Raw genomic sequence first — 14,845 nt, 5'->3', positions numbered from 1 at the left:
TTGCCACATTTTGTGGCATTCGCCTGTTTAGTGCATTTTGTTGCACTGTCATGTTAACAACTTAATTTATATATATATTTATATATATATCTGTATATATGTGTGTCTTCGCTTAGGCATTTGCTGGTCGAAGCTTGTCCTCGTTGTGGCTGCCACATAATTACCACAAGTTGCTTGGTTACTGCCACGATTTGTAGGCGTTGCAAATGAATTTTGAATTCTCGCACATTTTCGATTTTCGATTTTTTTTTTTTGGACTGCAATCGCAGCTGTCTGTATGTGAAATTGTTACAAGCTCGTTAACACACGGCAACAGTGCCACCAAAAAGTATGCAGACACTGGCCCTCGCTGTGGCATGACCTCTGATTTATGTTAATGGCAGCGTGGCAGCGTGGCAGCAAGACACAACCAGAACAGGTGAGCCGCAGAGGCAGGAGGCAACAATTAAAAATCAAAGTCAAACATGATCAACGCCAGTTTAGGGCCTCGTTGCAATGTGTTTGCCTTGTTCTTGCTGTTGTTGTTGCTGTAGCAGCAACATGAACACAAGCCAAGAGAGCTGTAGTCGAAGTCGAAGTCGAAGCTGCACAGGCCCAGATGCCAGCCACAAACATGCTCCAAGATCTTTTGGGGCCTGACTCTGGTTCTGGTTCTGTTGCTGTTGCTGTTGTTGCTGGCTTCGGTTCGCTTCGGTCCAGGCACAAAATGTTTTGGGTCTGCAGTTTGGGGCTACGCTTCTTGTAGCCAATTCGTGGAAATTTAAGCGTGGCGCAGACATGCTCTCCAGTTGTTGTTGCTGTTGTTGTTTTGGGCAGTTTTGTAAAAATTGTCATTTTAATGAATTGATGCTGCTGTTAAAGGCAGCAAGTTGGAGTCCGCATGCCATTTAAAAAATGTTGTTGCCTGGTGTGTCGAGCAACTTTGTTTGCCACAAGGAACTGCACCGAGCACATACCTGTGTCGCAGCTACACATGTGTGTGTGTGTCTGCCTGCTGCTTGTTGCGTTAGTTTTTTGGCACCGTTCAATTAGCGCAGGCAACATATTTGTGGGCGTGTGACATTAGCATAATCAATTCGGCAGTCGAGTCGAGTTAACAAAACATTAATAAAATAAACCAATCAAATATATAATTTTGCGTATTTCCTTTCTCACTCTCTCGTTGCAGACGCTGCAGTCGCTGCAGAGCGCGGCCAAGCGGGCGGGCACATCCTGCGCCAATTGCAAGACCACAACGACAACCCTTTGGCGGCGCAACGCCAGCGGCGAGCCGGTTTGCAATGCCTGCGGATTGTACTACAAGCTGCACAATGTAAGTGGAAAATCAAGTAGCCATTTAGCTATATATCTATATACACATAAGTCAGCAGCTAGCTCAGCTATATATCGATTTGTGATTTGTGATTTGCGATTCGCTTTTAACCCTCGTTAAGCGCTTAAGCGATTTAACGCAACATTTAACAACTGCTCGGGCCACTCGAGCATTCCAGCGGAAACACACACATACACACACGCACACACACACACAGATTAAAAGTGACAAAAATGAAGTGTATTGCACACCCAACGCCCCCTTTTTGGGCTGCCACAGAGGGTGGCAGGTTGCAACGGCAGCCACCCCGATGATGAATTGTTGATGATTATTTAAAGATGCCCGTCGAGGTTGTTGCTCGTGTTTGTTGTTGCTGCTGCAAGATAAGCGTCTGGTGTTTGGCTGTGAAAATGCGATAAGCTTTGATTTTATTATGGCCAACGCGTGCGACGGCAACCGGCGACAGTCGACGACGAGAAATTGGCGTAATTTATGTAATAGACTACGGCTCACTGAGTCCGAGTGCCCCACGCGTCCAAACCCCCATTACGGAAATGCAGCCAATGATATAAAGGCTGTCGAGCCATGTGGAAACTAGATTTAATAACATTTTCGCGCCCCGAGGGGCGCCACCACGTTTGAGGGTTGCTCTGACCAACTTCTGGCTTATTAAATATTCATTAGCCACTGTACCAGCCAGCATATAAACGTTAGCGTTTATGGTTTCAGATTTGTATACCCTGTAAGGAGACAGCGCAGTGAGCTTGTGGTAGATCGAAGGGTGATAGGCGAGGGTCTTTAGCCTGTATTTGTTGCTGCTTGAGATAACTGAAATAACTCAAATCTAGCGAAATGTGAGAGAGCATCTCAGTTGTATCTTGTCACTGATATGCCCAATATGAGACAGGGTATCTTTCCACTGACATGCTCAATATTGGGTTTTAATATATGCGGCATATTTATTATGTGAAATAACTTTTGATTTTGAGTGAAATGAGCCCTCAGAGTTCTTGAAGTTGACTTTAGTTAGCTAAGCCCAAGTAAACCTTTTTTCTAGATGCCTACAGAGTTTTATATGTTATTTTCTATATACTCTTTTTCTTTATAAACTCTTTACTCCAGCGACCTTCACTCTCTTCACAGCTTCTTTTATGTCTTCTTCCTTTCAAATTGAACAACTTTTAAGAGGGTATTCCCCAGTCACAGTAGATACATTAGTAGACGCCACGCCTTCGATGCCTTCGCTGCTTTCATACACTTTTTTTTAATGCCCTGCAGTCAGCTTTTAATGACTTTGGTTGAATGTGGCCAAAGTTTTTTGGGGGTAGTAAAAAATCACTTGAACTTTTAGCACATTTACATGTCAGTCGGTGCTGCACGAAAATGATGGGCCACCTGTGCAGCCGCAAACTAATTAGGCTAAGGGTTTTTCTATTTATGTACGTGTGTGTGTGGCAGCTGCAGTTCAATTGACAGCGGCGGCAGCAAAATGTTTTAATTGAGCCTGGTCAAAGGCAAAGTTGGAGTCGCGGCAGATATATATCAAAGCATCAGGCACAAGCCTTAAACATTGTATGTGTGCTCCAAATATCTAATCTGATTTGTTAGCTAAAAGCGGCGGTGGCGGCTGCTTGCAACGTGGCGTATGAGCAATGCGCCAAAAAAAATAGCAAGAAAAACTATAAATGCTGTCGCTTTGGGTGGCTAGCATGTGTGTGTGTGTGTAGGCCATTAGCTAGCACACACACACACACATACTGCGCGCGTTCATAGCGGCGAAATTTATTTTGCAAAAATTTTCTTTCAATTGGACAGTGTCCCATCTTGATAAGATGCCAATCAGCGCGCTTTTTGCATTGCTCAGTGTTCGCTGCTGTGGTTGTTGTTGCTGCTGTTGTTGTTGTTGTTGCCTAGCTGTAGCAGTTCATTTCAATTCAATTCGTTTGTCATTTGGCCGCCATCGTCGTCGTCGACGTCGTCCGCCTGTGTGGGCCTCTTTGGCTGAGCGATCTGGCCATGTGATTGGCACATTTTATGGAAATGCCGACTGCACTTCACATCTCAAGCTCCACTCTACTTAGGCGCGTCGTCGTAAAGGCAAGGGGGCGGCGGTCGTTACGCGTGTCTTCACGCAGTTCGCTGGAAAACAGCTAATTAAGACCAAATCAGACACTTGCCGTCGCACACTCGTGCATCCTGTAAACATCTTATCAGCTTATCTATAGACACAGCTCCTGCTGCGCGTGTGTGCAGCTGCTGCTGCTGAGTGTCCTGCGGCGTTAGAATGATGTATATATGTATGTGATATATGTGTGTTGCATAAGGCTGCGCCTGGCGCCGTTTTGAGCGTCTCAGTCAATTTGCCAACAACAGGCACTGAGCTCTGTCTGTCGCCCTTTTTGTAGCTATCAATCCGTGCGACGGCCCACCCACTTTGGCGAAGTCAGCTGCAGCGGCGCGTGTTGCATGCACCCAGCTTGCACGCTCGATTAAGATTTTATGCATAAAAATCTGGCTGAGTTTTCTTATGAATCTCTTAATGAGCTAGGCCTGTGCGATCAGCACATTAACAACTTTATGCTTTGTTTAGTGGCTGCTGCACATCAATTAAAGCTTTTGAGCAGCAGCTGCTGCTGAGCTGCTAATTGCCACAATTTGTGCTAAACGTTAGGGAGCGGCACAGACCAGAGACTATCAATTACCGTTGCCGATCGTCCAATTCAGCGGCAGCATCCCTCGCTCCCAGTGCGCAGCCACTGTAAGTGATACGTTTGCTCTTGTTTGCGCTGCATTACATTACAATCAACCCTCGAAAATCTCGTCAAGAGGCTCAAACAATTGCTCGACAATTTAACAATTTCTGGGCACAACACACACAAAAAAAAAAAGGGGCCACAAACAATGTCGTAATTCACGCCCAGGTAGACCGAGCCACGACTATATACTATAACTATATATATAACTATATATATATATATATATAATGTAACTTTTTCTTTGTCGTCGACGAATGGGTAACTCAATATTGTAATTGTAGCGCAATTGTTGTTGTTGTTGCCGTTGCCGTTGCTGCCGCCGCTTAGATGTTCGCAAGTGATAAGAAATTGCATATGAAGCGGCAGCCAGGGCAGCCTCAACAATGGCCAAGCGACTCACAAACAACAAAAAAAAGAAAAGAAAAAAATAAAAAAAAAAAGAGAGAGAGAAAAAGTAGCTTGGTCCTCCGCTCCCCTGCGGCCTCTGGTCGGCGCTCGTCCGTTTTTGCTATCAGCGCCAACTAATCGCATTCGCAAATGTCGCTTATCTGATCGTGTAGAAATGCTTGTAATACTTCATTTTCACTTCCCGGTTCCCGACTGCTGCCACACAGCGCTGTTGCACAGTGCGTTGCAACAGACAGCGTGTGCAGTTAGCGGCATTTCCGGCCAAAAAGGGCCGCGCAATGAATTTGCATAAATTTGACCCATTTCTGTTGCCGACGGGCAGCAGCAGCAGCAGCAGCAGCAGCAGACACACTTTATTGATTTTTCCCCTGGTTGGTTGCAACACCCACTAAAACAGCTGCTTCTTCTTCTTCTTTTCTCATGCAGGTCAATCGTCCACTTACCATGAAAAAGGAGGGCATACAGACGCGTAATCGCAAGCTCAGCTCTAAGTCGAAGAAGAAGAAGGGCTTGGGCGGCGGCTGTCTGCCAATGGGCGGACATCTGGGCATGGGCGACTTCAAGCCACTTGATCCGTCCAAGGGCTTTGGCGGCGGCTTCTCAGCCTCCATGGGTAAGCATCAAATCAAACTGACTGGGACTGACTTTGAATATTCGTCATTTTCTGCTGTTCATTCCAGCGCAACATGGACACCTTTCCAGCGGACTGCATCCGGCACATGCGCACATGCACGGCAGCTGGTATACCGGCGGCATGGGCGCACTGGGCGCCTCGGGTGGACTGCAGGGTGGCTTCTCTACGGCCGGTTCGTTGGGCGGCGGCGTTGTGCCCCACTCGCAGCCCTATCACTTGGGTCTCAGCTCAATGGTGAGTATAAGAGAAGCACAGAAAGAGAGAGAGCGAAGGAGATAGAGATAACGTTGTATAAGAGCTTTGTTTATTAATGTTTCAATTCGGGATTTCCCTTTGTTTGCCTCTCGTCTTGCAGGGCACTTGGCGCACTGACTATACGTGATGGAGCGGGAACAACTTGAACAGCAACTTGTTCAGCTAGAGGCGTTTCATACAAACTGACTTCGATTTCCAAACACAATGCCAAACTGAGGACTCACAAGCTACAGCTACAGCTACAGCCACAGCAGCAGCAGCCAGGACCTTCGCTTGCCTGCTCAACTCTTAGGCACTGCCTTGTCTGCGAGAGGGGCTAGGGGGCGCGGAAGCGGGCGTGCGGGCAGTCAAGTGCTGGCTATTCCTAATTGTAAACATTGCGTGCAATTTTTAATTATTTAAGTTTTCGTCGTCGGCCAGCAGCTAAAACAAAAGCCCATTAAAATTAATTAAAGGGCCGCACATATTATTTTTATTGCTCTCTCGTATGTGTGCGACTGTGTGTGTGCGTGTGTGATTGTGTGTGTGCGTGTGTTTTTGTATGAATTCATTGTTTTTATATTTCGCTTAATTAATTTAATTTCTGAACGCAAATTCGGTGTATTTAATTGTGCTTTATGAACTGCCATAAAATCAGCAAACAACAAAAAATATATACAAACAAAAACTAAATAAAAAATAAAATAAAATAAAATAAAATATAAATTAAATAAAAGCAAAAGCAAAATTCATAAATATTAATATATGTATATATGTATGTATGTATGAAGCAGAGAGCAGCAGCAGCAGCTACAACAAGCACACAGAAACTAACGATAACTAAGCATTAAATTTAACTTATACAAAATGCACGTCCAAAAACAAAAAATAAAATAAATTATGATAAAAGAAATTGAAAGCAAAAAATGTTTTATATAAAAAAACAACAGCAGCAAAATGTTTGTCCTATTAATTAAATGCAATTGTAAATTGCAAAAATACTTTAAACTGTAAATTAGTTAAATTATTAGATATTAAACAAACAGACGTGATAAACAAAAGAAAAGGAAAAAACATAAGTTTAAATACAAATTTAATTAATGTAAAATAAATTTAAATAAACTATTAGCCCCAGACAAAGAGAGGAGCAAAGAGCAACAAAACTAAAACAAAAGTAAGTCAAATTGTAGCACAGTGTATGTAAGACATATATATACACACACTTAATATGTACATATATAAAGATCTATATATAGCTGCATATGTTCGATGTTTAGGGCTAAGTCTTATTAATAAATATCAAATACTTTTAAATCAATTCAATGTTAAAGGCAATTTGTAAAAATTAAATAAGCAAAACTATAAAAAGTGAAAAAAAAAACAAACAAAAAAACACAAACATTTGTTAGCAACTTTTGTATAATTTTAGCAAAAAAAAAAATGAAAAAGTAAAAAAAGTATTTATATAACTACAAAATAATCGCCTAAGTTCTGTGTACATATAAAACAAATTTAGTTTTTAACCTAATTTATGTGCGTAAACAAAAAGAAAAACATAAACAAAAACAAATATATATGTAATATTTAATATGTATATGTATACCTACTTCTAGAGCTACGGATATGTATGTATGTTGTAAGCATATGCGATAAATGTATTGTAATTGGCCATATTGATAGTTGAATATATAAAACAGAAATACAAAACAAACATACGTTTATTTAAATTTAAAGGCAATCACCAGAAAATATATAAAAAATATATTAAAAAAAAAACAAGAAAAAAAATAAATAAAATAATTTATGAAAAAAAAAATAAAAATATAAAAAATAAACAAATGCTTCTCTTCTTCTTCAAATTTTGTTAGTGAAAATTGTAGAACGGTATTTGACGTACAAAGAATTTGATTAATTGCGGCCAGATGATTGGACAGAAATTGTTGTGCGCGCGCGTATGTGTGTGTATGTGTGTGTGCGTAATAATAATAATCTAATGCCCATTTATGCTTATGAATTGCTCTTTAAATTTCGATGCGTCTTCAATACAAAACGTGCGCGCGTCTGCCCCACTGAATGTTCTTTGAGCAGCGAGCAAAGAGTTTTGGGCATTTGTTATGCGGCATTTGTTCGTTATTGAACGCATGAGTTATGAGCTTGTATTGAGGCGTGAAATGGCATGTTAATTTATTGGTACGACAACGTCAGCAGCAGCAGCAGCAGCAGCAGCAGTTAAAAGCAACACAGGTAACTTACAAGCGAAAGCCGACAAAGTTCGTTGCCTAAGTCTTTTGTTTTACGAGTCTGGCCATAAAGCCAGCACATAAGCATATACACATATATCTACTATATGTGTAAGTACCTTAAAGCCAAGTTTATGAGTAGTTAAAAACTAGACTGCCTCCCCGTTTTATGGGCATGGCGCTAATTAATGGACAACGCGTGTCTGACGGCCATAAAGCGGCATCCAGCTAGGCAAATTTGCTGATTCGCTGAAGCCACGTATCAATGCGCATTGGCTAATGTCATTTAATTGTCAGCGAGCATCCGTTTCCGTTGCACCTTGTGCTACAAATTTCCCATATATATATAAAGGCACGCAAGGCTCATCATCAAGCATCCATTTAATAGAATAATAACAATATACCAAATACCTTGTATGGATATCATGGCGACTGCATCTGCTGTTTTGGCCAGTGTAATTGAGCCAACAATTAAGTGCACGTTAAATGCAGCCAAGCACAAAAATTGGATATGTATATATATTTATATATGGTGGCCATATAGATCGATCTTATAGATCACTGTACAGCCAGCATCACGAAAGTTCCGTGTTGATGTAGCCAGAGTTCCCCCACTCTTTCGAGCGGCCTCATTTGTCTAATTGCATTGGAAGTCAACATCAACCACATGCGACAAAGTTTCTGCCTGACCACGCCCATAATTGTTATATAATTACATTGTGATTCGGGCAAAAATAATTCATATATATATAGGTATATATGTATATATGGTGCAATTAGCTCGACATACTCACGAGCCACTGAAACATTAGCTTAACCCGCCGTCTATCAGTTGTGGACTCGAATGCGCAGCGATCAATGCATTACAAATTACTAGCCATATAAATCAGTTAATCAGCATCTGCGATAAGGCCTCTGTATATATATATACAATGTATGGTATTAGATATGCATGGGAAATGCGCCTGCCACACGCAGCTAACCATAACCCGCCCAAAATATGAGCATAAATCAATGGCCCTGTGAACCAAGGCAGCCGTCACAAATATTTGGGCATGCATTAGCTAATTAGTGTTTAGACCTGGCCAGCTCGCATCGTTATCAAATATCTGATTGGGCTGCGACAGAGCTGGGCAAAATGTGGTGGCATTTCGATTAGTTCGATTAGTTCCCCTTGCCATATATGTTACATGGCAGCTACTCGCTGCGTACCAACAAAATGCCTTGCTGCGGCTTAATACAGCGAGGCGATTATATAGCTAATAAGCTAATAAGCGGCTTATGCTAATCAATAACAGCTTTAACTATGCCTTAACTTAACAACTATATTACTAATATTTTATGTTTTTTTTATTCGACATATACTTAAATATATATATTAAGCGTTTCATTCTTGAAAAAAATTAAAACACACTCAGTAGATAAAGAGTGCTGAATGCCTGAGAGTGTGTTTGTTCTTCAAGTAACTAAGCTTAAGTAGTTCAGAATGATGGGTGCCTGTGATTTGTGCTTTAAGTAGAAAGTTCTAGAGTTGCTACAATGTCTGATGGTCTGGTATCAGATGAATTATTTGTTAATTACATAAATATATATAGGTTATATGTTTATAAATAGCGAACATGACCTGGAAAGTTAATTGCAAGCTATGTAATTAAATTGAGAAATAATAAAGAAAATTCTCCTGAGCTTTTAATAAATTGTTCACGACTTAAAATAATACTTAATTAATAATTAGACAGTTCAACTGTTTAAATGTTTATCTCAGTAGTACTAGCTACTACTGATAGCTTTCAATAAGTTTCGATAATTTGAGATCATTATTTAAATAATTTTTCCATATCTGTTATCAAGTTAGCTAAGATCAAGATAGAAATATTGTTCTTTGTTTCCCTAAAACTTGAAAAACATAAATTTAATTTCTTTAAAGTGGTTTCATTTTCTGATAGAGAACAATAAGATAGTAACCCAATACCAGTCAGTATTCAAACTGAATACTTATCCACTTTAACTATTTCTTCTTATTTATATGGCCAGCAAATAAGATGATTCTTAATTTAAATTTTTATTATTATTATTTTTTTTATTTATTCACATTTAATCATAATATATAAATGTGCATTGTTAATTTTCATATTGTTAATTTTGCCCTACATTTTATTTTTAATTTTTATTTCACTAAATATTTTAATGAATTTGTCAAAAAGAAAATTGTAAAATCTGGTGCGTTTGCATCCAATTATCTCCGCGCAAAGGTTATTCTATTTCATGAAGGCATAAACCTTCCCTGCAATTTTATAAAATTATTTATATTTTTATATCTAGAACTTTAATGCCGGCCCATTTTACTATTCTACTTAATCAAAGTTACTTAAGCAACATTTCATTTTTCTTGTATCAATAGTATTTGTGTGTTTCTATACTTTTAATACATGAGCCACATTTCATTAGATCCAAGCTCATAGACTGATAAATGTTTTAATTTTCCACACTTTGACGAAAAGTTGTTCATAGAAGAGTTTCATAAAATTTTACTATATTTTGCTGCTACAAAAAATTCAATTTAAACTTTATCTAACAGAGCTAGATATATACATACATATATATATCTATTTATATATACATAATATATTATCCCATATATTGTTGAAAACAAAAGCAGCAATGGCAACAATTATTTGGTCATGCATTAACTAATTAGTGGTAGTGGCAACAACGCTTCGATAACAGTGCCACTGCCACTGGCACTGCCTCCACGCTGCCTTCCACTGCTCTGTGCTGCCTGCCGTCTCCCGCTCCTTCAGCTGCTCATCCTTTTGACTCTTGTCTCTGCCAGGGCCATGGTTTGTGCGCTCGTGCGTTTTGGCTGCAGCTTTATCTGATTGGAAATGTATGCCCAACAATGGCGACACACAGCACGCACACAGAGAGAGAAAGAGAGAGAGAAGGAGATAGAGAGAGAGAGACAGAGAGAGGAGAGAAAGAGGGGGCAGGGCTATAGGCAAACAAACAAAATGCTTCTTTAGATGATTAACTATGATAGGACACTGTGACCAGTGGTCCAAAAGAATATCGATACATTTGTTAGATTTAAATGGATTTTAATATGGTCAACGCCTGAGCTGCATAGCAATTTAATTAGCCTGTTGGTTGTTGCGGTAATATCAGCCAAAGCCATTATATAATGTGGCACAAATACATCTATGTATATATAGATTCATATATATAAATATAATATATGGCATGTGCATGCCAGTTTATCGTACTGCATCAGAGCCAAAGCTCATCAATGCTCTTGCCCAGGCAGCTGTTAAATGTAATTGCTTTTCTATGAATGTGCAGCAGTGTGTGTATATGTGTAGGTGTATGTGTGTGTGTGCTGTTTGTCTATTCATTAATTTTACAATGACAGCAACAATTTCAATTAAATTTCAGCTTAAACACACGCGCACAAACATTTGAAAATTGGGCCTTTGTAGGCAGCGATTGGACACAGGCGATAGGGCAACTGCAACTGCAACTGCAACTGCAACTGCAGCAGCTCCTCTTTCTAATTAGAATTGTCCTAATGAAATTAAATTGTGTGCACGTTATTAATTATTTAAATTGCATTCGCTCGAACATATTGCAATCGCAATGCATGCAATTTGAGCGCTATCATAATTTGTTTCTAGATTCCGATTGTGCAAACTATTTCGTTTCTCAGCTAATTTGATTAAATTAGGCCCAAATGCCAAATGTCTGACTATTCTGCATGTGTAATGTGACAGGCCGAAAGCCAAAGTATCCCACTGGAGCCCATATCAAATGCTTAATGGCAACGGCCATGTCAATTCGTGGCATATTAAATAGGAAAATTGGCATTGCCAATTGCACAGATATTAGTTTCGTTGTCCGAGTCGTTCAGGTCTGTCCGCGTGTCCTTGGTCCATTGCCTTGTAGGCCTATGCAGACCATCAGCAGCAGCAGCAGCATCAGCATGTTTGCCCGAGAGTTTGCCTATCTCGGAGTGCGATCAATTTGTCGCTTGATTGTGTGCTGCATGCAATTGGAGAGACTGCGTTTAGCTGCGAGTCTGCAGCTGTTGACAACGCATTGGCCATATTTGTGTATTATTGTTATAAGGCCGCCAGCAAATATGACAAAGGCACATAAATTCGGTAGCGCCCAAAAGCAACTTTTACTGTGCTGCGCTTGCCAATGCCAGCCTAAAAACCTGATGCACATAAATAAGCAACAGACACAGCAGCAACAGCAACAGCACAAGGAACAGCAGCAGCAGCAGCAACAAGACAAAACTCAAATGTTGCCCGTGTGTCTGGCAGTTTGACTGTGTCGTCATCAGCAGCAGCAGCCGCAGCAGCAGCAGCCACAACATGGCTAAAGTGTCAAATTTCACGCAACATGATGCGCTAAATGTTGCCAGCAACTGTGCAACAACAAATGTTGTTGCTGTTGTCGTTGGTCAGAATCCTTCTCGTTTAGCAGTTGCATGTTTATTGTAAATATTATGAAATTGTGAGACCTGAGCTGCAGCTCCTGCTCCTGCTCCCGCTCGACTGGGCAATTTATTGATGCAACACGATAAATGCGCCACAAGCATGTTGCCCCAGCGCAGTTGAAGGCATAAATAACATATTCTGAGAAATTAAGCCAAAACGAATTATTGTTTTCGACAAGATTTCTGTTGTAATTACCCGGGCCTAGGTGATAAGCGTGCCACACCTTGGCAAGTGTAAAACACTGAGATGATTAGATGCAGATACCAACAGCAGCAGCAGCAGCAGCCAACTTTCATCATCATTAGGAGCAACGGCCACGGCAACAATATCATCGATTACATTTGACGCGCGATAAGTGGCTTCGATCTGCACCTCGTGTGAAACAATAGCACATAGCTTTCCTATATATATATATGTATATATATATATATATATATATATATTTACTGCTTTTAGCCATAGCTTTTTCAGACCTGTGGACAACATTAACCTGTTAACCCAAACTGACGGCGACCAAGTCCCCGAGCAACAGCGGCAACTGGTGTCGCCTACTTTTTGGTGCCCCGACTCGTTGCTTGGCTCGCCGTTTACTGGTGCAGTCCATGAATAATGCGCGCCCACAGCTCAATAAATTTTCACTCCTTTCGCCACAGATCGAGTCGACGTGGCAGCTCACAAAAAAAAAAAAACGATAAACGAAAAACAAAAAAAATTCACACATCTTGTGCAGGTCTCGCAGTCGCAGCAGTTGGCACTCGACGCCACAGCAGGGAGGAGTTCAGTTTAGCTACGTTGGTATGATTCATTTGAGCTGCAGTCGCAGCAGCCGCACACACATAAATGATACCAAAAACAACAGCAACAACAGCATAAAAACCATTTAAAGGAATTCTCCCAAAGTTAGAAGCCAGACACGATCAGGACCCGGACTCTACATGGCCAGCCGAAAACAGACTCACAAACACTCAAAACATTAAGGAAAAGCATCGCAGACTGCTTGGGGTCTCTCTCGCTGGTTGTGCGCCCGCTGCAGCTCGCCGCGTTGCCAGTTGCAAGTTGCCAGTTGCAGTTGCGCGATTTCATTTCCTCTTCGCATGATTTCGCTGCGCCTGTGCGCAGTGTGCGCCCACAATTGTCGAGAGATTAGAGTGGCTGTAATTCCACAGCTCCAACAACAACAACAGCAACAACAACAGCAACAACAACGACAACAACAACAACGACAACAACGACGACGACCATGCCGATTGGATTTTCTGCCGCAGCAGCAGCAGTGGCGGTCGCCACCGCCACCACGACGAAGATGATGACGATGCGGTTGATTTCGAGCTTATCACGTTCACAGGAGACTGCAAGACGCTGCACAAGTTTATACGAAGTTGTAAGAACTTTAAATCGTGGAAACAATTTCTTCTTACAGCTCAACACTAAAGCTAGCTAAAAAGCACTAAGAAACTTCTATAATCACAAGTATATTCTAAGAAAACTTTACAAATACAAATTATTAAACATTAATTCAGAAAACTCTATCACAAGCACCTTAAAAAATAATAACTATTTATGTAAGAACCAAACTATAACAACTGAGAACAGTTTTGCCACAACAAAATCTAAATTCGAGAACAGTTTGCTCAAGCAAATATTCTACACATAATTGAGAACAGTACACAAAGCTAAGAACAGTTTCAGCGCTCTGAGAAAACTTTGCATATGCAAACGTAATAACAGAAAACTGAGAACACTTAACTAAAAGCAACTTCGAATATTATATGGAAAAAACCGGAATTTGCTCTTAATTCAATATTCATTAAACTTAATAGCAAACAATAAAATAATATGCAAATAAGCTCGTTAAACTCACACGACAAAGCAACATGAACAAATAATGATGAATAAGCAATTTATTCTATTTATAGAAACATTCTTGTGCAGAAGAAGACAACATCGTTGTTATGCGGTCCTGTGGCGCAATGGATAACGCGTCTGACTACGGATCAGAAGATTCCAGGTTCGACTCCTGGCAGGATCGAAATTTTTTAATATGCTTTTTGAATTTTTTAATTCACTAAAATTATTATTTTATATACTAATATTGTTAAATACGAAACAAACAATTTTATGAATCTGTGCGGCAAGCTTGCTGATGAGTAAAAATATTATATATATATATTAATTTTTAATCGGGTTTTCCCTTCAGTTCAAATTAAATTGATAAGAACTAAAATATATATAGAAATCAAAAAATTTAATAGACATTTTTTTATATATTTAATAAATGATAACATGAAAAATCAAAAATAATTCTGTTGATAAGAAATAGATAAGGTTATGGGAACATATGCATACATATAAAATAAAATAAATTGCTTTATAGACTTTTACTTATAGTTTTTGCTTAATGTTTGATGTTATGCCAAGGGTCGATCAACAGCCTCCGTGGCGCAATCGGTTAGCGCGTTCGGCTGTTAACCGAAAGGTTGGTGGTTCGAGTCCACCCGGGGGCGATTTCAATTTTTTATTTTTTTTATTATAAAAAATAATTGCATAAAAATAAATTATTTTTGAATAATTATTATAGCATTATATAAGTTGTTAAGCTATTTTAGCTTTCTTTATTACATCGTGTAAACCGGGAACACGCTTTGGGCGACCATCTGTGGTGTCTGTGTGTCTATGTCTAACAATGGCCACCACAATGGCAGCGGGGCAACCTCGACTGGGCTATGCGACTGCGCTCTGTTGTTGTGCGGAGCTTCGCTTAG

The 14,845-nt window shown here is 40.0% G+C and overlaps 1 protein-coding gene and 2 non-coding genes across 4 annotated transcripts in view; all 3 read left to right on the top strand.

Annotated features, from left to right (window-relative positions):
* LOC111605440 (GATA-binding factor C) overlaps positions 1-5,661 on the top strand; it is a 35,495-nt gene extending 29,834 nt beyond the window's left edge. Inside the window, exons 6-9 of one of the 2 annotated variants that reach the window (XM_023323955.2) lie at positions 1,169-1,312; positions 4,903-5,089; positions 5,157-5,344; positions 5,466-5,661. In XM_023323955.2, the coding sequence (XP_023179723.1) occupies positions 1,169-1,312; positions 4,903-5,089; positions 5,157-5,344; positions 5,466-5,492 (546 nt within the window). In that variant the 3' untranslated portion in view covers positions 5,493-5,661. The remainder of the gene's footprint in view (positions 1-1,168; positions 1,313-4,902; positions 5,090-5,156; positions 5,345-5,465) is intronic. The other variant, XM_023323956.2, reaches the window with a different exon arrangement.
* Positions 5,662-14,039: 8,378 nt separating this feature from the next.
* Trnar-acg lies at positions 14,040-14,112 on the top strand. The gene has a single exon. It is a non-coding gene; the product is annotated as a tRNA-Arg (tRNA).
* Positions 14,113-14,513: 401 nt separating this feature from the next.
* On the top strand, positions 14,514-14,587 carry Trnan-guu. The gene has a single exon. It is a non-coding gene; the product is annotated as a tRNA-Asn (tRNA).
* The last annotated feature ends 258 nt before the right edge of the window (positions 14,588-14,845 follow it).

This window comes from Drosophila hydei, unplaced genomic scaffold, assembly GCF_003285905.1.
Source record: "Drosophila hydei strain 15085-1641.00,03,60 unplaced genomic scaffold, DhydRS2 tig00008119-arrow-pilon, whole genome shotgun sequence".
NCBI classification, from domain to species: domain Eukaryota; kingdom Metazoa; phylum Arthropoda; class Insecta; order Diptera; family Drosophilidae; genus Drosophila; species Drosophila hydei.
Note: the sequence above shows the minus strand (reverse complement) of the source record. Positions and strands in the feature narration are given on the sequence as shown.